Consider the following 26719-nt stretch of genomic DNA (forward strand, 5'->3'; position numbering starts at 1 on the left):
ACCCAAAACATTGGCTATACAGTCACACTGGAGGCTGCCCTTCCAGTGTGCCTGGGGAATAGCCAAGCAGTGGTAAAACCTGTAAAGATCATAATACTCTATATTCTTTCAGCGTACACACCTTTCTCTTCTACAAAGAATTCTATCCAGCAATGCTAAGTACTTCACCACACATTCAGCTACATTTATATATATATTTCATATTTGCATGCAGAAAGAGAAGCAAAGAGTTCATTGAGAAAATTCAACTCTTCTTACTCATAAACATCTGCTATGAAAACAACAATTTGAAGGAATCTGCTGCTTTTCTCCTATGAATTTTGTCACTGATTCCCCAAACTTAGAAGTCACTTTAATATATTTTTTTATTTCATGTAACACGAAAATAAAATACACTTGATTAACATTTATTTTAAGGCCAAAGGAATAAATATACCTTTACCAAAGGAACAACCTTCAGAGTAGTATTTAATCTGTTGTACCTTGTATGTGCATTAAGCAGACTTTCAGTAGCAAGGGAAATCTCCTGGGAAAGCTCAGGTGCTGTATGTTAACTACCATTATTCTCTACTTTCCCTTGCACTCACCTTGTTTTAGTTTGGTCGATGTCCCTTTGGATAAGGTGACTGGTATCTTCATTGCCAGTGCTGGAATGGCCTTGTACATGTGCTGCCTCTGCTTCTTATTTGCTGCATTTGTGAATTTGTGTATTTTCACTCTTATTTGTATGTAGTCCAGAGTCATAAAAGCACAGCACACAGAATTTGAACTCAAGAAGTGACTGCCCTGGCTACTTTTTCTTTCTTTGACTACAATTCATGATTCTGCAGATTTTCCAACTGTTGGAGATTACTATCCTATATATTCACAGAATAACACTTAAACCTCTATTATTTAGATTTGATTGATATATGCTCAGCTTTGGAAAGTCATCTGCAACTCCAGTTCCTAGGTTTCCCCAGAGATTTTTTTTATAATACTGAAAACAACTTCAAATCCAACATCAAGATACCACTCCATCCATTCAGTCCTCCTGCTGAGGTATCATCTTATTTCCTGAAAGAAGTGTACAGCCTTTTGGCTAGGTATTAACAAACCTGCATCATGATAATGAGATGAAATATGTAGAATTGTGTCTCAATTATTTATTTTCCCCCCTTCTTGATTATTCTCATTTCACCACCAGCTGCATTCAGACCAGGATAAAGGAGATGGATCACTTAAGTATATCCTTTCTGGAGATGGAGCAGGAGACCTTTTCATTATCAATGAAAACACTGGTGACATCCAAGCCACAAAGAGACTGGACAGAGAAGAGAAGCCTGTATACATACTTCGTGCCCAGGCTATAAATCGAAGAACTGGAAGACCAGTGGAACCAGAATCTGAGTTCATCATCAAGATCCATGATATCAATGACAATGAGCCAATGTTTACAAAGGATGTTTACAATGCCAGCATTCCAGAAATGTCAGATGTTGGTAGGTGCTAACAGTTAATTTCTGTATCTGATCTGAATTCTTTCTGTAGATTTCATTAAGGGCCCCAAACTGAAAGGTAATGAATGCAGACATCTGCTGTTTGCGATGAGTAGAAGTAATTGAGCCAATAACAAAAATCTGTGTCCAGTGGAATTAGTGACAATAGTTTGCTGAAAACAAAAGTATCAGATGAGTAAAATACGCTTCTTCTGTTGTGCCACAGGAAAAGTAAGTTAATGCATTCTTGTTTAGTTCACAGTGCAAGTAAGCTGAGCTGACCTCTGTTACAGGACACCTTCAAAGAGTTTAGCATACACTGATAACATGATTTAGTTGCAGTGTAATAGTAGTTAAGATATGATCGCCTACATGGGTCAACACCATCCCTAGAACTATTCAGCTAACGTTGTTTAGTTCAAGAACATAAAAAAGAAGTGCAAAAGGAGAGATGCAGAAGTGACTGTACACACTTCAGGAAAGAAAACTGTGAGCCAAGTCAGCTCATCGTTAATTCTAAGATATGTCATTACTTTCCTATTAATTTTGTTGCTTTTATTAGGCAAAAAAAAACTGAGCTACAAAGTCAACTGATGTCCATTTAAATCTTTCCATTTGTTTGTTCAAAGATATCAAGCCATCAGAATGAATTAAAATAAAAAAGAGGGAGAGATAATTCCTTGAAATATGACTTATGGTTGGATCTTTTTCAGGGAAGTTCACAGGTTTTGAATTTTTCTCTCAGATTCTTAGGAAGGTCATTTTGATTTTTTGTCAGAGAAAAATGGATGATTGAATGGCAAGAGGCATAGTTCTAATCTGAAAAAATACCCAGAGACAGAAATATTAATTAATCACAATCAAGAATGAGATTAAAATAAAGCTCAAGCAATATGAAAATAAAGACTTTAGGGCATATTCTCTCATTCATGGGACTTGTCACACAGATGTAACCTCACCTGGTGAAGACAGAAACTAATATTCACATTTTAGTATGTGAAGTTGAATGCTTTATTCACAAATCTGCTTAAAATCTTTAAACTTAAGCTCATTTATCACATTTGTTAACACTTTGACCAGGATTCAAAAACATTCATTTCTCTAAAAGATATGTAAAAAAAACAGATTTACATTCTGATGTCGAACACCTTAAAGTCTAATATTGTTCCGACTGTAAATTTTAATTTAACCTGTTACAAGCATGAGTAAATTTGTGAAAGTATGCTCTTGAGCCACATTCAAACTCTAAACATCTTCCATATCTAATGAAAGCTGGGTTTCTGATTTGTTCCTAAAACTTATGATAAAGGATTTATGTATCCAATTGATAACTGCAGTTTAATGAACTGAGAAAAATCCAGCTATTATTTTAGTTTGGAAACTGGAGAGCAGAATAACTCCTACTAAATAAGCACATCTCTACTTTTTGCCACATGTTTGACTTGAACCTCAGCTATGCTTTTCTTTATCATAAACTGTCTCAGCCATGAGAAAGAAAAAAAGAAGAAAAAAAAAAGAAAAGATTTTTATTTTCTTTTATCATTGCAGGTACCTTTGTTGTACAAGTCACTGCAACTGATGCCGATGATCCTACATATGGGAACAGCGCTAAAGTTGTCTACAGCATTCTCCAGGGACAACCATATTTCTCCGTAGAATCCGAGACAGGTCAGAAGACCTTGTCTGTCGTTCTGTGACAATGTCTGCAATTTAAAATGACGTGCTAAGCCAAGCTAGGACATATTAGTCAAAAACTTCAAAGAGATTTTATCTTATTCAGTGCAAAATCTGACAAACTTAATTGAGCGATACATCTGTAAACATGACACCTACAATATTTTAATCTAAAAGCAAAATCTAATAAATACCATTACTACTGAATGTGAAACAGTTTTCAATCATTTTTAACAAGCAGTGGTACAGAGACTGCTGTAGATGCTTAAATTAAACCAAATAGGTTGGCTTTTAGAAGAAAATGAGAAAACAGGTGGGTGTGCAAAAAAAGTGCTTAATCCTCATATATCTTCATAATGGCTAAATTAAGACTGAGGGTTTGCTTGGGTTTGTTTTTTTTTTTTTTTTCCTCCTGCTTCTTCAAAACTTGTTTAAAGTAATTATAATTTTTGTACATCTGCAACATATCACTTTAATGCTAATTTTATGAAAGAAATCTTAATTAAGAATGATAGAAGAGGTAAAACTGGCTGTTGAGCTACAGTAGCAGATCACGAATTGCAAACTTCTGAGTTCTGTTTTTGGAATATATTTAAATTATACACAGTGACTAGAATTTTTTATGGGCTGAATAACAGACTGCTTTGCAGCCTGTGTGTATAAAACATGTGAATTCTGACTGATCAAATCTGCTGTACTACTACACTATCCCACTACACAGATAATCTCAGGACTTATGTCAAACTTGTGCAAGTAATAAAACATTTCAAGAGGCTCCTTAAATAGGAATATCCATTCTGATAGTTTGCTTGAAGCTAGAGATAATGGTTGTCCTCAACATCCTTACAGGAAAAGAATGGCATTCCAGACAATTAATCTGGTTTTAAAATTGTTTCTTATCTAAATCTTAGAGACTTGGGCAAGGTAAAGATGAGATGTCAGAGAAAAATGTGAGATGAAAAAAAATACATATGAAAAAAAGGGAAGCCAATATCAAAGGGAGCATGAGGTATTAGATAGTACAAGAAAGAGGATTTCTGCACTGATGCATGCATTCTCACTTGGAAAGTACAATATCTGTTCTTAGAGTTATAACATAGATAATGCACCCAGGAGTTTAGCAGTAATAACCTTTTAGCAAGAAGGTTGTATGAGGAATGGAAGGGAAGCAAGGTAAACCACAGACTTGGTCGTGCTCACATGGAAATCAATTGCAAAACTCCTGGAGTCAAATAAGTCATTCTTGAAGCTGTTATGAATTTTCCCATGGATTTCAGTGCTTGGATTTCATCCCTTTTGTCTACAAAGGAGTCAGTTCTTAGCCTTAAGATACCCAGCCAGAACACAAGCATTTTGCTTCGTGGTAAATCTAAATGACTGAATTTCAATAGGAGTTGGGCTTAAAAATGACTTTGTACCTTTGAAGAAGGAACAGACTGGCAAAATCATTTCTTCCTTCCTTCCTTCCTTCCTTCCTTCCTTCCTTCCTTCCTTCCTTCCTTCCTTCCTTCCTTCCTTCCTTCCTTCCTTCCTTCCTTCCTTCCTTCCTTCCTTCCTTCCTTCCTTCCTTCCTTCCTTCCTTCCTTCCTTCCTTCCTTCCTTCCTTCCTTCCTTCCTTCCTTCCTTCCTTCCTTCCTTCCTTCCTTCCTTCCTTCCTTCCTTCCTTCCTTCCTTCCTTCCTTCCTTCCTTCCTTCCTTTTTGTCAAAATGAAAATACTGACAGAACAGGAGAGAAAAGATGGAGCGCATTATAACAAACAATGAGCCTTCTTCCAGTTCAGTGAGAGACTTTAGCATGGAACTGAAAGGGTGTAGATGTTATGTAAAATAACACTGCTCACAGATAGGTAGAACATCTTTCCGGGAATGTCATTACTGTTGTGTCTGTCACCTAGACAGCAGCATGAGAGGTGATATGAGAGGTCTGTAATTTAATGTGCCATCTCATAACAGTAAATATTTGTACTGGGCAAAGTTTACTCGTTACACAGAGATTGCTTTGTTCCTTAGGATGTGGGTTTTTTTTTAATAACAGGTTTCATCGAAGTTAATACATTACTTGTGAAGTTTACTTTTTAATTTTCACATTTTAGGTATTATTAAAACTGCTTTGCTAAACATGGATCGTGAAAACAGGGAGCAATATCAAGTGGTCATCCAGGCTAAGGACATGGGAGGCCAGATGGGCGGATTATCAGGAACCACCACTGTGAACATCACGCTGACCGACGTAAATGACAATCCTCCTCGGTTCCCCCAGAGTATGGAATATTTATATTCTAAGTCTTTACAGTAAAATAAACAAGAATTCAGTATTTTTGTATTTTTTTTTTTTAAGTCAAGTTTCTGCTGTCATGAATTTAGAGAGTACGACTTCACTTGAGAAGGAAAAAGGGAATACACAAGCAAGAAGTAGGATCTTGCTAAGGTTAATTACAATCATTTGGAAACTTACCTTTAATATTTTTACTACATTTGCAATAAGTAGTCCGAGAAGTGAATTAACAAACAGAAACAACTTCTATTTTTTGCTACCTATAAACTTATCTATTAAACTATAAGCTTTGACTGATACAATCTATATTTTCTGATCAATATTGTTTTTATAAAAGACCTTGTGGTCAACTGCATTTTAAGGAGTCTATTCTAGTCTAACATATTTAACTTTTGAAGTATTTAATTAAGAATGTAAAATGATCCCCGGAGTAACTCTATCAAAATGAGCGTTTTTACCTAGGAAACACTTGCCTCAGTGGGTTCTCCTATATTCATTGCAAGCAGAAACAAAGGCACATATATAAATATACCAGATATTTCTGCCTATTGTCCTCCTCTTGCCTCAGATCATTTAGACAGCTGTGTAATATTTAAAGGAAACAGTTGAGTCAGATCTTTTAGAAAGCCATTTTTATTAATGATTGTTCATTGCCATAAGTGATTCAATGTGATTCAGTGTTCATTCACTTTTCTTCCTCTCTCTTTTTCCCTCCTTCATCTTTGCTTCATCTTACACTGCTCTGTGTGTATATGTGTGTATCAGAGTGTCAGTGTGTGTCAAAGTCAAGAGCAGCTGTTCAAGAAAATAATTGCAGATACTATCAGACAAATCACCAAGCTTTGGCAGTTAAGTCACTGGGAATGCTATTGGAAGCAACTTGTCATTTAAGTTCAAAGTCTGTTCTTAGCTGTGGGCAAAATGTTTCCATTTAAATTTAAACAAGTTAAGAGGAAATATAGCACTCTGCCTCCAATGAGTTAATTATACATCTCTGGACATGAGTGTCTTCAGTATAAAAGCCAAAGATAAAGCCTCATAATGCCAACATTCCCCAAGCAGTTTTTTCTCAGGGGACAAATTCAGTGCAGCATATTAGTAATAGGCATTTGAGCCAGATTTGCTTTTAGTGGGCTTTTAGTGATACTAAACTGCATTGGCCTCTGGCAGGTCTTAATATTTTATTTGTCTTTTGACCTCAAAACATTTTTCATATAGTGTTTTGTTACTGTTAACACAGACTGATAGTATCTAGGAAAGGACATATGTTGCTAAAGTTGCATATACGTAGGAAAAAAAAATTCCTTCATACTAGAAAAAAAAAAAGGGTAGAAGAATAAGTTACTTTTATCCCTATGAAAGTTAGGCAGAGGCTGAATGCTTTTGCACCAGGAAAGTACAAAGACAAAGCCACTCAGCAACTCATCTGTTCATGCCCAACAGGACAGTGTGTTCAGAAATAGTGTCCAAAATACCATGAGTCTGACTGACAAAAGTTTCCTCCTCCATCTACTGTAGGCACCTACCAATTCAGAGCTCCTGAGTCTACACCACCTGACTCACCAATTGGCAGGATTAAAGCTAACGATGCAGATGTGGATGAAAACGCAGAGATTGAATACAGCATCACTGAGGGTGATGGATATGACATGTTTGGAATTACCACAGACAAGGACACACAGGAAGGAATTATAACTGTCAAAAAGGTACACACCCTAACACACTTCATACCAACCTCAAAAATACCAGGAAAAAATGTATCTACCACATTTTCCATTGCTTTCCATTTTTAGTGCAGCATGTAGTTTATTAAATTGCTATCTATCTCTGCAATATTACCTATATAAATTTTCTTTTATACAATTAGGATGCTTTCTCCTTTACAAAAATAACACACATAATTTGAGAGTACATAATCTATGAAGTGGGATAGAACTGAGAAAATTCTGTCTGAACGTGTCTACAGGACAACTCAAGGAGTCACCCAACCGTGACATTGTTTCTATCATGCATACAGGATTTGTTCACTTCTTAGAAATGTGCTGTGTTAAAACCACAGTAATATTCAGTGTCACACAGCCTGCTTTGCACCATCAAAAGATATTGAATTGTATAGCTATAACATATCAAAGTACAAAAACAAATTTATTTGTCTCATGCTATAAAGATACAATTAATAAACCCATTAGCATGCTTTTCCTTCAGAAAACAAAACAAAAAAACAAAACAAAAAACAGTGCTGTGTTGGATCACAGTGGACACCATCTACTAGGCTGCATGTTGGCTGTCAGAAAAGGTTTGAGAAATATTGTTTACAGTGGGCTATCATGCAAGCTTGATAAGGTTACAGATATCATCCTCCATCAGTTCAAGTTCAGTCATTGCTAAATAGACATGGTGTAGATTTTCTAAACATAACTTGCATTTGATATCAGTACAACACCTGTCATTACTTGTTTTTTAAGAGATGCCTTTAAGGGGCTGATTATGATATCAGTCTAGCTCTGTTTGCATTTCTGTCTCTTGGTGACTGAAGCTGTGAATCTTCTACAGCCTAACAGAAAAGTGTGATAACTAGTCTCTCCCCACATTACTCTAAGGAATGTAAGAAATGGTTCCTAAATTCTTCTTCATCATATTTTATCAGTGTGATACGGTCATAGCCTATCATAAAATTATGTGGGTGGCCCTGAATGTCTTCTGACACCAAATAACACAGTGATTCATTTAAGTGATGGAATGTCAACATGTTAGAAAGGAGCTCCTAGAGAATCCCCCTTTAGTGTATGGTGCTTAAGGTCAAGAGTCCAGAAAGCAACAAAATTTCAAAACCAACAGGATAAAAAGCGTGAAGAGTTGAGGCTATTTAAGAAGGTACAGTTCGTATGAATTTGGAAGTTCTTGGCACAGAATTCCCTGCCAATGTTTTTTTGTTTTTATTTTTGTTTTGTTTTGTTTTTCTATAACTTACCATCAGCACAAAGAGCCCCAACTTTCTTCTCTCTTCTGGCATGTTAATTCCAGTTCAGGCTCTTGTAAGCAAGCACAGGCTTCCATCACCCAATTCATTTAGATACCCTTGTCTGCTCGGCACAGCTATCCCCACAGACTTCTCAAATTTTTTTGTTTGTTTGTTTCTCTTCCCAGGCACTGGATTTTGAAAATAAAAACTTGTATATTCTGAAGGTGGAAGCCACCAATACTCACGTGGACCCTCGATTCCTCTACTTGGGGCCATTCAAGGATTCAGCCACAATCAGAATTCAAGTGGAAGATGTAGATGAACCCCCTGTGTTCAGCAGACCAGCATATATAATTGAAGTGAAAGAAGATGTTCCAATAAACAGTGTAATAGGAACAGTAACAGCACAGGATCCAGATGCTGCCAAGAACCCTGTCAAGTAAGCACAGACTTTTAGCTCACTCTGAAATTCTTTTACTGCTTTGATTTTGCTCTTTTTTTTTCATGTGAGTACACACAGAGAAATCCGTTTTGAGAATGAAACTGTTCGGGTATGCTTATATATGGAGTAGCATAGCTGGCAAATGATCTCTCTTACTTGAGCATATCTGCGCATGTGTGATTGTGTTTGCATGGCACTTGCATCTCGAATTATATCCTAGCCTCTTCAGCAAATAATGTTTGTGGTTATTTTTACTATGGAAGAGTTTACTGGGAAGGAACACCATGATGATGCTAGTGTTCTCCTTTCACCTCCAACATTTTCCAGTGCACTGTGGTGCATCCTTTTGGCTATATGACAGGGAAGTGATTCAGCAACTTCTCCCATTCATGTCTGTTTATCAGAGGTCACATTTATCTTCTACATACCACTAACATAAATGCCTTAAAAGCACTTGTTTCACACACAGATTCTGTTCTCACTTATATCAGTGTAAGGTTAGTAAGATACAAATCAGGCTCATGGACTTCATAAATTACAGTTGCTATGACTCAGTAAATTAGTCTTAGAGGAAATGGAGTAAATGCTAAGGTTGGTGTAGCAAAACCTAAGCCTTCATTTTTATTTTTTGTAAATTAAAAGGTCTGAGTCCGTCTGAAAACTGGAGTAGTGAAGTACTTAAATTATATTAGATGGATATTTAGAAATTCTTTCATATTCTGTGTGTTTTAATTAGAGTTCATTGCTGCTGACAAGGCAGGAAGAGGAGGAAATGAAAAAATACAGCAATATTAAATCCAGGTCAATTTTTAGCATGTCTCTGGTTTAGGCATGTTAGGAAATGCAATAGTGTGTTTAGATCAAAGATAGAACAATACAGGTTTAATAAAAATCCAATCTGTCAATACTTTGTACATCTGCAAACAGCTATCTTTCATCAAGATGTCTTGCAGTGCTTATGAAGCATGTGTAAGTTTTAAGCTCTCAGCTCATCTTGTGAGATGGGTAAATACTGCTATCTTAATTTCCTAGAAGAAACTATCTGGCAGAAACACTCTCTGTTTGAATGCCTTGCCCTGCACGTGAATTCTTGTTTAAGACTAAGCCTTTAAATTTTAATTAAGGTTTGCTTTCATTTATGAAATTGGCATGCAACAATTGTAGGAAGTTCTGGATTAGAAGAAAGAGTATAGTGACTTGAAGGGCAACATAGGGTTTTGCTGACTGTGGTGAGTTTCAGGGAAAGAATAAATACCATCTATAGTGTGTCTTCATGGGTATGCTAGCATGATGATGAAAAATTGCTTGAGGTGAAACCCAGGCAGAACCCTTCCAGTCCTCATATAAACATACTTTTTCATATCTAATGGCACTAGAGAATGAGGGGAATGCTTCTCTGATTCCCTCTGCTCCCCTGTTGTGATAACTATAACCACTTGAATTTCACACCAGCACCACCTCTTAATTGTTAAGCATTTTACAGTGGATAGGGATTATACTGTACACTGAGTTTCACCTATTGGCTCTTTTCTATTAATTGAATGTGTGTGATAAAATTTATCTATCATTCAAAGGGCAGTTATTAAGCACTGTACAGGTACTCTGCATATTAAAATATAATTACTGAACAAATTTGAGTCAAAATGTCAAAATTGATGCAGAACAGCAGAAAACCTGTTTTCTTTACACACTAGTAATATGAAACAATAAGAAAGAAAAGAGAAGAAAAATAAAAATGAGGAAGAGGTTAGAGTAACAGAAGCAAACATAGAAACAATAAATAGGAAAACCAGTAAGAGGGAAAGGAACTCAGCAGAGAGCAGCAGCCTGTGAGACAATAAATGCACGTAGGTTGTTCCAAAAGTAATGCTTCTTATTTATTTCCATGGAAACTAGAGCAGATATAAAGAGCATAATAATGCTATTTAAGAGAGCACATTCTCAGCTACAAAACACTGTTTTTCAACACAGTCACCACTATCAGCTATGCATTTTCACCAGCAATGAACAAAAGCCTGCATTCTGTATTCATAAAAATCTGCACCAGTGAAGATGACTCATTGCTGTTGTTGTGTCCATTGCCAAAACACACCACCCACTGCCTCACTCTGCTTACTGTTCAGTCTCCATAAATATTTAGCAAGTATTGATGAATGTCAATGACTGCAATCTTTTCCTCATGGAGGAATTCAATAACACACCTTTGTTTCATATGCACTTCCATATCAGATAGCCCTTCTGCTGCCATCTGTCACATGGCAACAAAATGTAAAAGAATCTCGATGGGAAGGTTCAGCCTTTACTGCCATACCTCTGATACAATGGGCCAACATAATAAAATAGGTGGCATTACTTTTGGAGCAGCCCTCATAATTTTATGGTGCTAATGCATTGGATATCTCCTAGAATTTAGGGTCAGAGGTTGAGTCTGCATTTTTTTGACAGGGTGATTTTTTTCCATCATGCAATGGAGGTGTTAAATCTGATTTTCGCTCTGAGCTTCAGGGAAGATGCAATTAGACTGTATATATATGGCTTGTCACTTGCTTGTCAATTTTCCTTGACAGTTAAAAATAAAATCTTTAGATACTTGATATTACAATGAAAACCCTTCATTTTCTCCTCTACTTGAGTGAAGATTTCTCTTTTTAAACAAACCGAGTCCTAACTCTGTTAGATGAAAGCCCCTTTGATCTTCCATTAAAGGAAACCTTCACAATATCATTATGAAAATGCATTATGAAAAATTCACACGCACATCCCTTCCTGACCCACAAATCTTCCTGACTTGCGGTTGCATTAGACAGCAAGCTGCTGGGCGTCAGGAGACAATGAAGCAATAGACAAATATGAAGTGGATATCTGCCCTGGTTGAAGAGTGCATCGTTGTCTGTGACCTATGTATCAGTAGAGCATCAGTCCAGCTCTTATAAATTAGCTTTTCTGCTATGTAACATTAAGGAATTATAAAAATACACCAATAAATGTGTGGCTATATGTTTAAATAACCATCCATGCATAGCAATGTTCATACACTCCTGGTTAATATTCCGCTGTCCAGCTGTGCTATGAAAAAAGTTTTGCATTCTGCTTCTCCTTGATCTAAACAGAAATGATGTTATGAACCTCTGCATAGTGAAGGAAAAAAAAAAAAAGCTGCAATTGGCATTGCTGTATTGTACATCAGATCTCTGTAAATTGCTAGTTGAGGTTTTTTTTGCTATAATACCTCCTTAGAGTCATAATGAAGTTCATCAGTCACTGGAGCTGTCTCCCTGCTGTGATTTGATTTACAAAAGTTTCCTAGATTAAAATGATCCGCAAACAAATGTAAGGCTTAATTTTGTTTGTGTATTTTAATGACAACATATTTGCATGTGTTAGATTCTCTCTTTCACTTGCCCCTTCTTCCTGTTATGTACAAGGAGAGAATGGAATATATATAGATACCTTTTAACTGTCTAGCTTGTCAATTCCTTGAGGTTTGAAAGTGATGAGATCCTGAAATCTGACAAATACGCACCAGTAATTTTATTAAATAAATGTAAAACTGAGTTGGATGTTGTCTGCTTAATTCTTACTGTATTATGATCATAAGTCAGAATCACCACCAGTTCTGAATAATTAACAGTCCTTGACCAAAAGAGACTGGATTATACAAACTGAGAAACAGAAGTGACACTCTGGCTTATTAAAATAATCTTTCTAGTGTAGGGTTAATGATATAATTAGAATATGGTTTAGCTGCATTGACCTTGTTTGTATTTTCCCTTGAATATGAAGAAATAAAATTAACATTTCATTAAGAAGCTGTTCTCTGGTTATTTTTTTTTTTGCTTTTTTCTCAGTTTAACTTTCCTCTGCACAAACAACTGAACATACATTTGGTTTTACTAGGATTTACATTTTTAAATTCTTAATGTTTTGAGAAGAAGTCTTCAATGTATAAAGCTCCAGAACATTTTCTTTCATTTCACTCAGATACTGTATCACAGATGCGATTGAGTCTGGGCAATCTTAGAAAGTAATGATAGTGATTACAATATGTCAAGGCATTAAAATATGCTAAGGCTGTAAGATATGTTAAGTCCATTCATAATATGAAGCACGTGTGAAGGCATAACTGAAGAAAAAAAGAACAACGGACAACTCATGCCTACAGCTAGATACTTTCTTAAATATCTTGCTGAATAAGAGACTGAAACATACTATTAGAGCTGGCCAGAATAGCTAATCTATGGAAAATCCTGGTATTTTCATTTCAAACAAGAATGAAAAATCTAGATGTACTGTGAAATGGAAATACTGAAGTATTTCAGCTGAAAGATATGGAAATGAGCTGCAGAATGTCTGAAAAATGACTGAATTCACAAAATACCAACATAATATCGTATAAAAGCCTGAATGAATGAAAGTTAAAATGAAATGTTTACCATATCAAATACTTACTTTGTCAAAATATACGAGAGTCAGACTGCTTGGTATAAACTTGTTTCCATCAAACATTTCAGCTAAGTCAACAAATTCATGTGTAATATTTACATTTGGACAAAACTACATGGTTTGCTGAAGCTGTCCTGTCACTCAGTGCTGCCTGTTCCATACCTTCGTGCATACTTTGTTCAAGCTGTCAGTAATGCTATAATGGTGCACTGAGGAACTAGGCTAGTGACACCAAAGTTGTCTTCACACAGATAAAATTTTTGTATTCTTAGTCAACTGACAGTGAAGAACAAGGACTAAATCAGATCTTGAAAAACTAGGAGGGTATGCCTATGCAAATACTACCAAATTAGCTTGCTCTCTGAGTATCTTTGAATGTAATTTGGTTGTTTCCATAGAAATTGAATGTGTAAAATGAAAAGTAATTATTCAAAATAATTAATGCTTACTACAATTTTAGGAAGGTACTTTCCACTAAATTTTCATTTAAAATAAGACTAGTTTAACTTGCTGTGGATATCATATCCCATTTTTTTTTTTCAGTTGAAAAGAGAAACCATGAAGTTACAAAATAATTAGTAGGTTAGTGTTTTCAACTTAAACCTTTCTTAAAACCATTTTTGAGCTAGGCTCTTCCATCTATTCCTATCTGTGTGCGAGATCATTCTCAGAAGTTAAGAAACTGCACAGGCCCTGGGAAATCTGCGCAGAATAGAGGACATCTCACAGAGCTGTGCCTACAGCGGAGAAGAGAATGAATTTTTTTCTTCATCCTCTGCATTCCCTTCAATTCTTGAAAATGAACTCAGCCAGTCATTCTCCTGGCCCAGTTTTCTGATTGCATGCTACCTCAGCTGTATCTCAGTTTTATCTTTGCCTAGACATAGCAGTAGCTTTCTTGCCTCCACTGATACGGAGACCAAGAAAGGACACTGGGCTTCATGAGTTTCTGTTCTGGATTGTACCCCAGTACACACTCAACCTGCAACAAGAGCAGAATAATACAATTGCATTCTTGTTTTAGAAACATCAGAAACACATTTCTGTCAAAATCTTCATCATTTACAATTATTTTTCTTCATGAGAGATAAAACATTTGGATTAGGACAGCTGAACACTGACACTGGAGAGTTTCGCTTTTAAAGTTGGATTCAGATCAGCAGGAAAAGAAAGAGTAAGATCAGATTGAAAAATTGTTCCGGTATTTAGACTATGAGCTTGTTAGCATTTGTTTTCACATTTGGATACCAAGAAGTAGGGCTGTGCATGTTAGTTTTAATGAATTACAGGAAACCTTTATGTGATATACATTGTGGAATAATGAATCTCTGTCCCACACCAACCTGTTATTTTGGGGGCAATCTTTTTTAACCCTGGAAAGTGAAAGGCAGAAATGCCTCCTGGCCTTCAAATTTGCTACCAAAAATTATTTGGAACAGTTAGGATATAAAGCCATTAAAATAGGATTTGATAATGGGAAAGCCAACTCAGCCTCAAAAAAAATTTCATATCTTTCAGGACACAGACTTCACATTTCTCACTAAAAACAAAGCTTTGATGATTCTCAGAGGTATGTAAATTCCACAGTAATCCATTCATTCAATGACAATGCCCCACCTTCTAAATCAAACCTCCAGTGTGTCATTATCCAGAAGCTCAGAAAAAGCTCTTTGTGTGAATATATAAAGACACCGAAGCCTGCACTGAAAACAAAAGGCAACCCCATTTAATGGGTGTTTGATGTCTAGTCTTAGAAAATGGTTTAAGTACATAGAAAATAAATGGAAAACAATCTTCTAACTCCTCTCTCTGCATTTGCAGGTATTCTGTAGATCGACACACTGATATGGACAGAGTATTCAACATCAACTCAGGAAATGGTTCAATATTTACTTCAAAAACTCTTGACCGGGAAACATTGCTATGGCACAACATTACAGTAATAGCAGCAGAGATCAGTAAGTCAAACCTAAATACCACTGCTGTCCCTGATGTAATGAACTTAGCCTTCTAACTGAGAGTGTGGAAAGCACGGCTGGACAGATGTCAGGTTATATGGATAGACCGCTCAATACTAATGAAGAAGTGGTAACTCTGAAAAAATGGTCTACGGTTTTATGTTTACTCAGGATGCAGTGCATGAAGAGGTAACAGCTGAGAAGGGAGGAAAGCAAGAATTCTATATTTTCTGATCAGTAATTGTCACAATGACTCTATGAGTTCCAAACAGTGGTATGCAGCAAATGAAATGGCTTATGGTTGAATGGCATTCCTTGAGTGATTTTGTTCTGATCCAGACTGAATGGCAGGATGTTTTCAGTTAAGGATGAGGTGGCTGGGCTGAGGTAGGTGCCCAAGTCTTAATCAGCTTTTTTATTTTTTCAATTTCTAACTTCTGCATTTATTTTCTTTAATTCAGAATACCTGGTTACAAACTTGTCTTAGTTTGTACATCATTATACAATCTTAGTTTAGGACTGGTCAGAAAAAGTAATCTTGTGGTTACGGTAGTCATGTTTATTTTATGAACTGACGTGCCAGGGATCTAGATAAAGCCATGTATGCTAAGCAGCCTTAATGAGCCTCTTTATTTTAAAGTTCCACCTATAAACATATGGCATATTACAGAATACAATCCCATTCACCTTTGCAGACTCCCTGTGCCTATGACAATGAAGCATGACAGAATGGTAGACTGATCTAGTATTATCAGTTCTGGGACTGTCCCAGAGGTTAAATGGCATTTTTTTCAAAAATGTGATCTGAGAGAAATACAAGTTCTACTTTCTCATTTTGAGTGTATGTTTGTGTATGGCTCACTCAGCTGCTGAATGCTGAGAAGAATGTAACTAAGAGGTACTTGACTCCAGTTTTCTTTACTCTGCAGAGTTTTTGCTTGTTTGTTTTGGTGGTTTTTTGTTTGTTTTTTTTTTGTTTGTTTGTTTGTTTTTTTGTTTTTTTGAAGCTGAAAACTGTTGTGATACATGTGGTACTAGTGAGGCAAACAGATGGCCTTGTGCACAGAAGACCAGTGCACTAGGGCCTACAGGAATTATATTTTTTTAAAATAGTTTTTTCTCTCTCTTAAGCTTGCACCTTTTTATGCCAGGTATGTGGTTTCTGCATACCAAACACTGACATCTAGCTGTTAGCCAGATGTTTGTGTTTCTGTAAAGTCTTTAAAGGAGTGGTCTAGGGTCAAGAGTTGTACACTAGAGACAGTGCTCCTGGATAGGAGAGGAGGGAAAAAATAAACACCTAAAAAGGAAAGAATACCAAGAAGCACACTTACTTCGATCCCAGTGGAACTGAAATAACATGCACTGCAGCAAACTGTGTAGTATCTGAAAACCAAGTTCGTATCCATATGAAATACTCATTTCAGTCCTTTCCTCCTTCCCTCAGGGCAGAGCTTCTACTGGGCCAAATGCTCTCAGTTAAACCTTCTGAGTCTGAAACAAATTTCTTCCTTAATTACAATTCTTCTTTACTATGAAACATTGCAAGCTGCAACTGTCTTCCCAGGCTGTGCATCTCTGAGCCTAGACCAAATTTGGCATAACTAGGGTATATGCCTTCCAAAGGCAATTTTCTTGGCTGAAAAGCAGCTACTACTGAAACAAGGCTTAGTCTGATCCAGGCTACCTCACTAATTTTAGCCTCAAGAGACTAAACTGGAAAACACCACTGCTTAATGCTTATGGCTAAAACTTGACATTTCTAGCAAGGCTTACTGAATTCCATTCTACTAACATTAGCTGCTCTCAGTAACACAAGATCACTAATTTAGATTACTAAAGAAATAAACTAAAGGAAGGATCCATGCCAGTTACAGGCAGGACACACACAAAAAGATGAATGCAAAAAAAAAAAAAAAAAAAAAAAGTGGTAAAGTCGTAAAGAGAAACAACTTCCAGTGATGACTGTTCACAGCTTTGTTTTATGGTATAAAACAAATGGAAATACAGAAGTTGTTTTGCCTTGAATTTTCTAAAATTATCAGTAAGTGTAGATAGCTGCATTTTCTAATGTTCTCCTGTTTGTATTTGTATAAGCTGCAGTTACTCAGCAGTCCTGAATGTTGCTCTGAATGTTGCAAACAATTACTTCATGAAACACAGGATCGCTACATCTGCCACAGTCAGAGGCAAACTGATAATGAAGCTCAGTACACAGCGCTCCTGACTCACACCTGCAGAATCACAGCTCACCAGAGACAGTTCTGAGGGTGTTTTAAAATAAATATCCTTTACTTAACTCTTAAAGGTAAATCAACATTGTCAGGACATTGGAGCAGCATTCAGAAAAAAAAATGTTTAGCAGTTGATAGGTAAACATAAAACATACTACTACAGAGATGGATTTTAAGCAGATAGGTCTGTTTTATATGGTGGAACTTTTTCTTTAGAGGTGGAGCTCAGTAGTAATTAAAGAATAATACAAAAAAGAAACAAACAAACAAACAAACCCAACTATTCCAATTCATTTGAAAGAAGACAAAAAGGGTTTTTATGATGTACAAATGTATTTCAACTCATATTTCCATAAAATCAGAAAAAAAGGCCCCCATCCATTGAATATATTGCTTTTTATATAGCTTCTATTTATTATACTCTCATTTTAAATTGTGAAGATCTTAAGTACCTTGAAGTAAAATGAAAATATGTAGTTAATAGCTCAAAAAAGCAGGAAAGAAAACAATTGTAATTTTGGAGAGAAAAAAAAAAAAAGGCAATATATTTGAATGCATTTTTTAGAAAGCTATGCTGTTATAAATAGTCTTACAAGTAGCCCTGCAAATTCAAATGAGTAATTTGATTTCTGCCTATTATAAAAATTCAACATTTGTATTGATGTATTTTAGCATAAAATTCAGCCTAGTCTACATTGTACATAGATATTTTATACGTTGAATGAATTCAGCCCAGTGGTTTATATTAGGAAGTGTTTTATGCCTAATGGAATCATATTAACTTCAATGGGACTGTGGAGCTTTAAAGTGCAGTATTTTGTCCAAATGACTGAGCTCTGTAATACGAATATACGGTGCCAATTTTGGAGAATGCATTTTCAAATTTATAAAAGTTTGATAAATACAGTAATAGGGCTTTTATTAAAGCTTAACTCAACAAACTACTATAATGAATGCCTGTAGAAGCTTGCAAACTCATAGATCTGTATTTTATTCCCCTGTTTTGTTTTGTTTTTGTTTTTTTTTTACTTGGAACATAGATTAAAGTGTATTAATAAACTATATTTATATGGGTTGGAAATTAATGTAGAAAAACACAGTGCGAGTCCTCATGAATGGGAGGAGGTGGGGATTTATTTTAAATAAATGTCATTTCAGTCCCATTCATTCCCTGATAGATTTCATTCTCACACTCCCACACACTCCCAAGTACTACAGTGGATATGCCTAGGTGAGCTGTCCTGGATCATTTTTGCATCATATGGAGGACATGGAGCACTGATCAAGTCTGGAAATGTCTTGGTTTACTCTTGATTAGTGATGACAAATTTGCTCAGGGGTCTTATACAACTTAGGAGCTGATGGTAATTATGATGCGTCCTTTTGACTCAGAGTCTTGCCTGTTTCTTCCTTCATGCCTCTCAGGCAAGGTTGCTGCACATTGCCTTTCTTTCCCACTTTGAGTATCTTTCTGATGAAGATCTGTCTCTTTTGTAATCCAACAGGAAAAGAAATGGTCTGCACAATGTGCTACATTTCCAATAATTTTTTAAATTTTTGTCTATGAGGATAACAATGTTTTTATCAGTACTTTATGCTCAGTAATATCCTTTTCAAATTGTCAAATCCAATCTCTTGATCCTACCAAGTCCTTAAAGAAAAAAAAAAAAAAAAAAAAGCTTACATACAGGAATCTGCAGATTTTATACAGTGCTGGTGTTCTTCAGCTGATATGTTTTAAAATCAACTCTAGAATATTAGCCAAATCAAATCAATCCACAGAAGATTAGAAAATGCCTGTGATCACAGCAGTGGTTATTATTTATGTATAGCAATGGTAATCATGGTAGCTTAAGGAACTCTGTCACGAGACTTGCAGGGGAGGGAATATTGCCTCTTATAGGGGGGAGAGAAAAAAGCCCGCAACCCCATCTGCATGAATATTCAGTCTTCCTGTTTCAGAGTTAAGGAAGTGAATATGTTCTGAGAACACTGTTACAATCAAGCAGGCTAATAAATAGATTTCATTTAATTCTGGCATTGTGTTTTTATAGATATTGTACATACATTCGCAATCATGTTCAGAATGTCCAAAGGCAAAGGTAAACCTTGAACTCCTACCCAATATTAACTGTAATATTTACACAGAATCAGAGTATGATAATACAGCACAGTTTTGTAAATTTATCTCCTAATGTATTTCCCAGGAATTAACAGAAAATAATGAATGAGAAAGGAATGAAGGCACTGAGCCCCTAAATCTGTCCTTTTCTTCTATACTGGGTCAGTAGCTGGGCTAAATAAAATCTCTGTTTTTTTCTGGTTTTATCATTTCAGACAACCCAAAACAAAGCAGCCGTGTCCCAGTGTTCATTAAGGTTTTGGATGTAAATGACAACGCTCCAGAGTTTGCCATGTTTTATGAGACCTTTGTCTGTGAAAATGCAAAGGCAGAACAGGTGTGTTGTGTGCTTGTACTAAAAAAGTATTCAAAACGAATTGAGTTTGCTACTTCTCTTGCACCACCTCATCAAGAGATATATACCTTGCACTGCATCAGAGTGTCAGTTTGGCAAGATTGAACTAAACAGTGGCTGCACAGCATCTGATTACCCTTAGTATTCTTGTAGCTAATATGATACTATGTTTTACACTTGTTTTCTATACTGTGCCTTGTTATCTCTGATTCATTTTCCCTCTGTGATTTTCTGCTATATTCAGGCACCTTCACTGTCTCCTTCAAAAACTATTACAGTCCTGTCTGTGAGATAATTATTTTCTGCCAGATAACTCTCACTCTACCAGAGCTATTACTAAATGGTTCAAAGTAGCACATAATTTGGAAGAGTCAGCCAAACAATTCTAGTTACATGGGATTTGGTTAGATGAATATGTAGCCAGACTGGACTGTCTCATCTTTCATTTCTGCTGCCTGTCACATGCAAAGCTTTCTACCCAGCTGGAGTGGCGTCAACCCAAACCTGCTCTCAAAGTCTATGTGATTTTCCTGCCAACCTTCAAATTCATTTTGTTATTGGCTAATGGTATGGGAAACGATAGCATGGTGATCCGAAGCAGCATCAGTAGCACATGCATTGCTTTTGTTATGCATATGATAGCAGCATCAGCTACGTTAAAGCAGGAAAAGAAAGAAAGAAAAAAAAAACCACAGTAAAATCATACATAAGCATAAGGTTCACTGACATTGAAGATAATTGTGTTCTTATTGTTTCGTTGTTTCAGCTGATACAAACGTTGAGTGCTGTTGATAAAGATGACTCTTACAGTGGACACCAGTTTTCATTCTCCATAGCTCCAGAGGCAGCCAGCAGCTCAAACTTTACACTCCAGGACAACCGAGGTGAATTTCTAGAAGGATTTTTCTTATTGATCTCACTCTTGCTTTCAGTCCTCAGGTGAAGATAAAATGTGTGCTTTATGATTGCAGACAACACAGCGGGGATTTTCACCCGAAAAACCAGATATAACCGGCATGAAATGAGTACCTACTTTTTGCCAGTGGTAATATCAGACAATGACTACCCTATCCAGAGCAGCACTGAAACGGTGACTATTCGGGTATGCGCTTGCGACCATCGAGGAAAGATGCTGTCCTGTAATGCAGAAGCCTTGATTCATCCTACAGGTCTTAGCACTGGGGCTCTTATTGCCATTCTTCTCTGTATCATTATATTACTTGGTAAGTGCCTCAGAGGTATTCTGTTCTTGACGCGGTTGAATTGGTTTTCAGCATTTCAAACACACACACAAACAACAACAACAACAACAAAAACCCCACCAAACCACATGGAAAGTTTCTCTTCTTAATACTTTCAGAACAGTTAAGAAATCCAAAAGGCTTACCACAAAACAAATGGTGCAAGGGGTTAAAACTTTCAGATCAAAGCAGTCAGTATCATAGATGTCAGTGGCTTATTTTCTACTGCTGCAAGTTGTTATACCAAGGCTAGAAAAAGAACAAAGCAGAAGCATCCATGTCTTATCTGACATTTATATTATTGTATTTCCTCCTGTGAGGGATGCTGGTGATATGGCGTACGGAATACATCCTACCTAATCTCAGCTGTCTAAAAGCTAGAGACGTCCAAGCAAGATGAGACAGCAGGGCTACACCCTTTGCTCAATGGAAAGAAACGGGCACCTCCAGAAAGCCATCCATCCAATCCCCTTACTAGTATTTGAGGTCGATTAGACTATCCACACTCTGCAGAGTGAATCTATCTCTTCCTGTTGATCTCAGAAGGGGTTCAGATAACTTAGTTTTAAACAGTTATGTTCCCATGTCTAACCTAGGGGCAAAAAAGTCACACTTGGGGCTTCTGTTCCACTGGAAAAGGATGCTGAAATGGGGTGGCTACTAAAGCATTCTAACATCTTGAGGATGTGCAGATCTCTGGCTACAGCATTTGCAGGTGGTCATCTTTTTGTTTATTAGTTGAAAAATAAGGCAAGTTTGCAACATCTCCCACAACCCTCTCATGCAGATTCCACTCCTCTTGTTCAGTAAAATTGAGATGTGTCCATCAGCCATTAGATATAATCTATTAGTCTGTGGAGAATTGTACAACACACAAAATCGACTTTATTAGTCACGATTAGCATCTGACCAGAAAAGAAGGGAATCAGACCAATGTCATAGCACTAGGGTCAAGAAGGGGAGAAGATATTCCCTAGGGATTCCACTTGTTTTTACTACGCTTGTATCTTCCTCAGACATACTCATCACCATATGCTCATCACTGTGAGCATTACAGTTGACAAATGATTTCTCCTTCCAATGATGAATCCAAGACCAGATAGTGACACTCAAACTTCAACAATGTAATCATGGCTTGCCCAGATAAGCGCTATCATCTCTTCAGAAAAAAAATTCCTAGAAAAACAATCTCAACCTTAATTTGCCATTAAATTTATTTTTCAAAACATGATATCATGGCCTTTAAGGGTTGAGCTCACTTTGTATCAAGTTCCTTTCCAGAAAAAGAAATCAATCTAATGCTGCAGATAGTCTTGCACTAGTTAATACAACTGTGCTCATTAATATCAATCTGACATTAAACGATTTCCTGTTTTATGTCAATCGAAAATAATTGATTCTGTGTGCTAAGCAGCACTTTATGTCAATTACTGCTCACACCACCATGCACCATAAGCAGATTTTCAATTAACTCAGCTATATAATTTTCTATTTTCAGGCTGGTTGCAAGGTTTGCATGTGCAATCACTACTGAGTGAAAAACAATACTCTGGGCAGACCTGAGCCACAGCTTAAAGTTTAGCAGCAACAAAAAGTGCCTGTAAAGTGCTAGGTTTATTTTCAGACTGAGTAGGTCTAGTGGCTTATCAGAAGGCCACAGATATTCCTAAAAACTGACATGCATATAAGGGTGATGTACTTTAATGTATAACATCTAATGTTGAGTTGTTTTCTCTTTGTTATTGTTGTTTTTTGGGTTTTTTTTGCCTACAAGTTCAGTGCAAAATAAGAAGAATATTCTGTATAACACATTTTTTGTTGTAAATGAAATACTTCAGAAACTCTTCCATGTAAAAACTATCAATCCTATGCTTTCTCGGATAATTCTGACAGCCCTATAATAGAAGAACATTCAGAATTGACTCTATTTTTCAAGTTCTCCAAAATTTACTCCAGCTATCTCTGTTCTCTAAGATAGACCTTTTCCTAGCCCTCTTTTATAGTATCACAGCTTAATGCTCATAAGGACAAGAGTTCTCCGTTATAACACAGCTGCACAAATAAGCATCACTCAAACTAGGGTCTTTATGTGACACCAGAAATTCCCCTATATTCAGCACTAGTGAGGCCGCACCTCGAGTACTGTGTCCAGTTTTGGGCCCCTCACTGCAAGAAAGATATTGAGGCCCTGGAACGTGTTCAGAGGAGGGCAACAAAGCTGGTGAGGGGTCTGGAACACAGGCCATATGAGGAGAGGCTGAAGGAGCTGGGAATGTTCAGCCTGGAGAAGAGGAGGCTCAGGGGAGACCTTATTGCTCTCTATAACTTCCTGAAGGGAGGTTGTAGTGAGCTGGGGGTCGGCCTCTTCTCTCGTGTCATTAGTGATAGGACCAGAGGGAATGGCTTCAAGCTACGGCAGGGGAGATTCAGGCTGGACATTAGGAAGTATTACTTTTCAGAAAGGGTGGTTAGGCACTGGAATGGACTGCCCAGGGAGGTGGTGGAGTCACCGAGCCTGGGGGTGTTCAAGGAAAGACTGGATGTTGTGTTGAGGGACATGGTTTAGTGGGAGCTATTGGGAATAGGTGAACGGTTGGACTGGATGATCTCTTAGGTCTTTTCCAACCTTGGTGATTCTATGATTCTATGATTCTATGATTCTATGAAATAAATCATCACTGGGATATGAACCCGAAGTTTTTGCCGTCTGAACCATTCTCCCTCCTTCAATTTTTCCACCTTACTTATTTTTTTTTGACTTCTATTAATAAATGTTCTTTCTTACTCACACTATTCCTATGGTAAATATACAATAAAAATTAGCATATTTTCCTGCTTTAAACTATCGTACTGGAATCTCTCTACAGTCAAAAAGAGAGAAAAAGTAATGCTTCAGCGCACCTACAGACAGCATCTAGCTCTAAGCCATTCTCCATGGAAGCCAATCGTTAAAAACAAATAAACAAACAACAACTAAAAACCACAAACAAACAAGGACAACAAAAAGCAGATTATTGTCTGTCAAGAGACACCAAATTTCAATGGACTAAAATTTTGTTTTGGAAATGTTCTGAGTCCTTGGTATTGCTCTTAACAGGGTTACAATCAAGGAAGGGACTGAAAAAAAGAGAAGTCTGTTACTGTGCTTTGATTCACACACCATTTTACAAATACAGTTTTAGAAATACAGCTGACATTAATGATGAATGTGGATCTACCTTATAGTCTCATATCAGTGAGCTTAGGCATTTTCTGATTTGTTTTGCTTTGCTCTGAAAGAACTCTGAAAGACCACAAGATCTGTCTTTTTTTCTCCAAGTTTGCACAGCAGAACTGAAATATTGGGCACTGTGGACTTCAAACTACCAAGCAATAATACATCCCTGCTCCTTACTGCTGTTCATTTGCAAATATTTGGTGATTTACCATCTCAAAGTAGAATCTGGCTAAGAAATACGAAATCAACTTCTAAAAGAAATAAAATGTTTAACATATCACCTCCTACCCTCTGTGCATACTTCTCCAGTGATTGTTATTGTGTAAAATTATTTAGGTTTGGACCAGGGCCTTTGAAACAATTCCTGACTTCTGAATAGATTATATATATATATACATCCACCTTAGAATGAAAAGTATAAAATACCTTTCAAGAAACATAATCCTTTGGCAGATTAATAAAGCCATTGCCATACGGCAATATCTCATATTTCACAGGCTTTATAAGGCAAAGCTATACACTTTAAAACACAGTATCCATTGTAAAAGCATGCCAGGAAAGTTAATAAACTTGGACTTGGAGTGAGTTGAGAATCCATGCCATATCTTAAATTATTCCAGAGAAGGAAGGATTTGAAGTACACCTTTGCTAAACTTTTGTTAAGCCCAGTGGACGCTAGTTTTGTCCTTAGCATAAGTTTCATCTCATCCCAGATGTTCAAGGTATATAACACATATATAATGAGTTTTGGTGCAGGTCTTTCTCCCTTTCCAGCTCTCATGGAACTACTTCTGTTCTCCAAGCAACAGAGTTGCTATATAATTCTGGGTAAAAATAGGCCTGCTGACAAGAAGGCACTGCTCAGCTTCTTACTAGCTTGACATCTCCTTTGTCTGCTGCAAACTCATGCCACAACATCTCTCACAGTGCTCACAAGCAGAAGAAGCACAGTCTAAAAACTTGACATGCACATTTGCAGTTTTGCAAAACATCTTTTCAAGCTTAGAACTTAAGCCCTAGCTCAGCACTTCATCTGGGTTTTAATGGAGCTGGGGGATTAACGTTTCTCTTCCTCTCTCCCCTGTTTATGTTTCCAGTTACAGTGGTGTTGTTTGCAGCACTGAGACGGCAAAGGAAAAAAGAGCCTTTGATTATTTCCAAAGAAGACATCAGAGACAACATTGTCAGTTATAATGATGAAGGTGGTGGAGAGGAAGACACCCAGGCATTTGATATCGGCACGCTGAGGAACCCCGAAGCCATAGATGATAATAAATTACGCAGAGACATTGTGCCAGAAACACTTTTTATGCCACGGCGGACTGCAACAGCCCGAGATAACACGGATGTCAGAGATTTCATTAACCAAAGGTTAAAGGAGAATGATACAGACCCAGCAGCCCCCCCGTATGACTCGTTAGCGACCTACGCATACGAAGGTAATGGTTCTGTGGCAGAGTCCCTCAGCTCCTTGGAGTCGGTGACCACAGATGGAGACCAGGACTATGATTACCTCAGTGACTGGGGGCCGCGGTTTAAAAAGCTGGCAGATATGTATGGCTCAATGGACAGTGACAAAGACTCTTAATATGTTGCCTTTTTTTTCCCTCCTTCATTTTCAGAAACAGCATTGAGATACGTGAAGTGGCTATTTCTTTCTATTTCTCCACAGCTCTGTGAAAGGGTTCTCTGTTCGAACGGTTCCAGTTGTCTAATGACTGCAGCTGTCAGAAAACTTTTTCTAGTATCATTTTATGAGCTTCCAAGAGGCAAAGTTCTTATTTTTTAGGGCATCCAAGTTTATCAAGCCAACCTTACAGGCACAGCAGTGGTGGAGGGGAAAAAAAATGATCAGATGGGGAGCAATATTTTTACTTGTTCTGCTTATATTGTAAATTGGAGTATATTACTGTTTAAGCTCACTTGCTCTTTTTACTTGTATTCAGATTATTCAGCTCAGACAACTGCTCTGTTGATTGTGTATTGCACATCCCAATGTAATGAGGTACCCTAGTTTAACCTATGTATTATAGTCAAAAGTAGTGGTGAAGGAATGAAGGTTTATTATACAAAGTAGAGTCAGCTGAGAAAAAACATCCAACACATTTTACTCATGAGGAAGTTAGAGAGGCCTAATGGTCATTTAAATCTAAGTGTTTTTCCAGAACTTGCCATTGCCCCCAATGCACTGAATTGTATTAACACACATATATATAGTTCATTGACTGCTATGTATATATTCTTCTGACCTAGCATTGCTGGAGAGATGTGAGTGCATGCATGTGTGTGCAGTCAGTAGCCCCAGTACCTTGTTTTTA

General features: G+C 37.0%; 1 protein-coding gene across 2 annotated transcripts in view; it reads left to right on the forward strand.

Annotated features, from left to right (window-relative positions):
* The window catches only part of LOC306944847 (cadherin-6), a gene marked incomplete at both ends in the record, with an annotated part of 47770 nt that extends 21781 nt beyond the window's left edge, over window positions 1-25989 (forward strand). Inside the window, 10 exons of one of the 2 annotated variants that reach the window (XM_079533470.1) lie at window positions 1187-1481; window positions 3027-3146; window positions 5246-5413; window positions 6946-7133; window positions 8575-8828; window positions 15096-15232; window positions 19804-19925; window positions 20710-20827; window positions 20915-21166; window positions 25499-25989. In XM_079533470.1, the coding sequence (XP_079389596.1) occupies window positions 1187-1481; window positions 3027-3146; window positions 5246-5413; window positions 6946-7133; window positions 8575-8828; window positions 15096-15232; window positions 19804-19925; window positions 20710-20827; window positions 20915-21166; window positions 25499-25989 (2145 nt within the window). The remainder of the gene's footprint in view (window positions 1-1186; window positions 1482-3026; window positions 3147-5245; window positions 5414-6945; window positions 7134-8574; window positions 8829-15095; window positions 15233-19803; window positions 19926-20709; window positions 20828-20914; window positions 21167-25498) is intronic. The other variant, XM_079533471.1, reaches the window with a different exon arrangement.
* Between the last annotated feature and the right edge of the window lie 730 nt (window positions 25990-26719).

This window comes from Tetrao urogallus (assembly GCF_951394365.1).
Source record: "Tetrao urogallus genome assembly, chromosome: 3".
Taxonomy (NCBI): Eukaryota; Metazoa; Chordata; class Aves; order Galliformes; family Phasianidae; genus Tetrao; species Tetrao urogallus.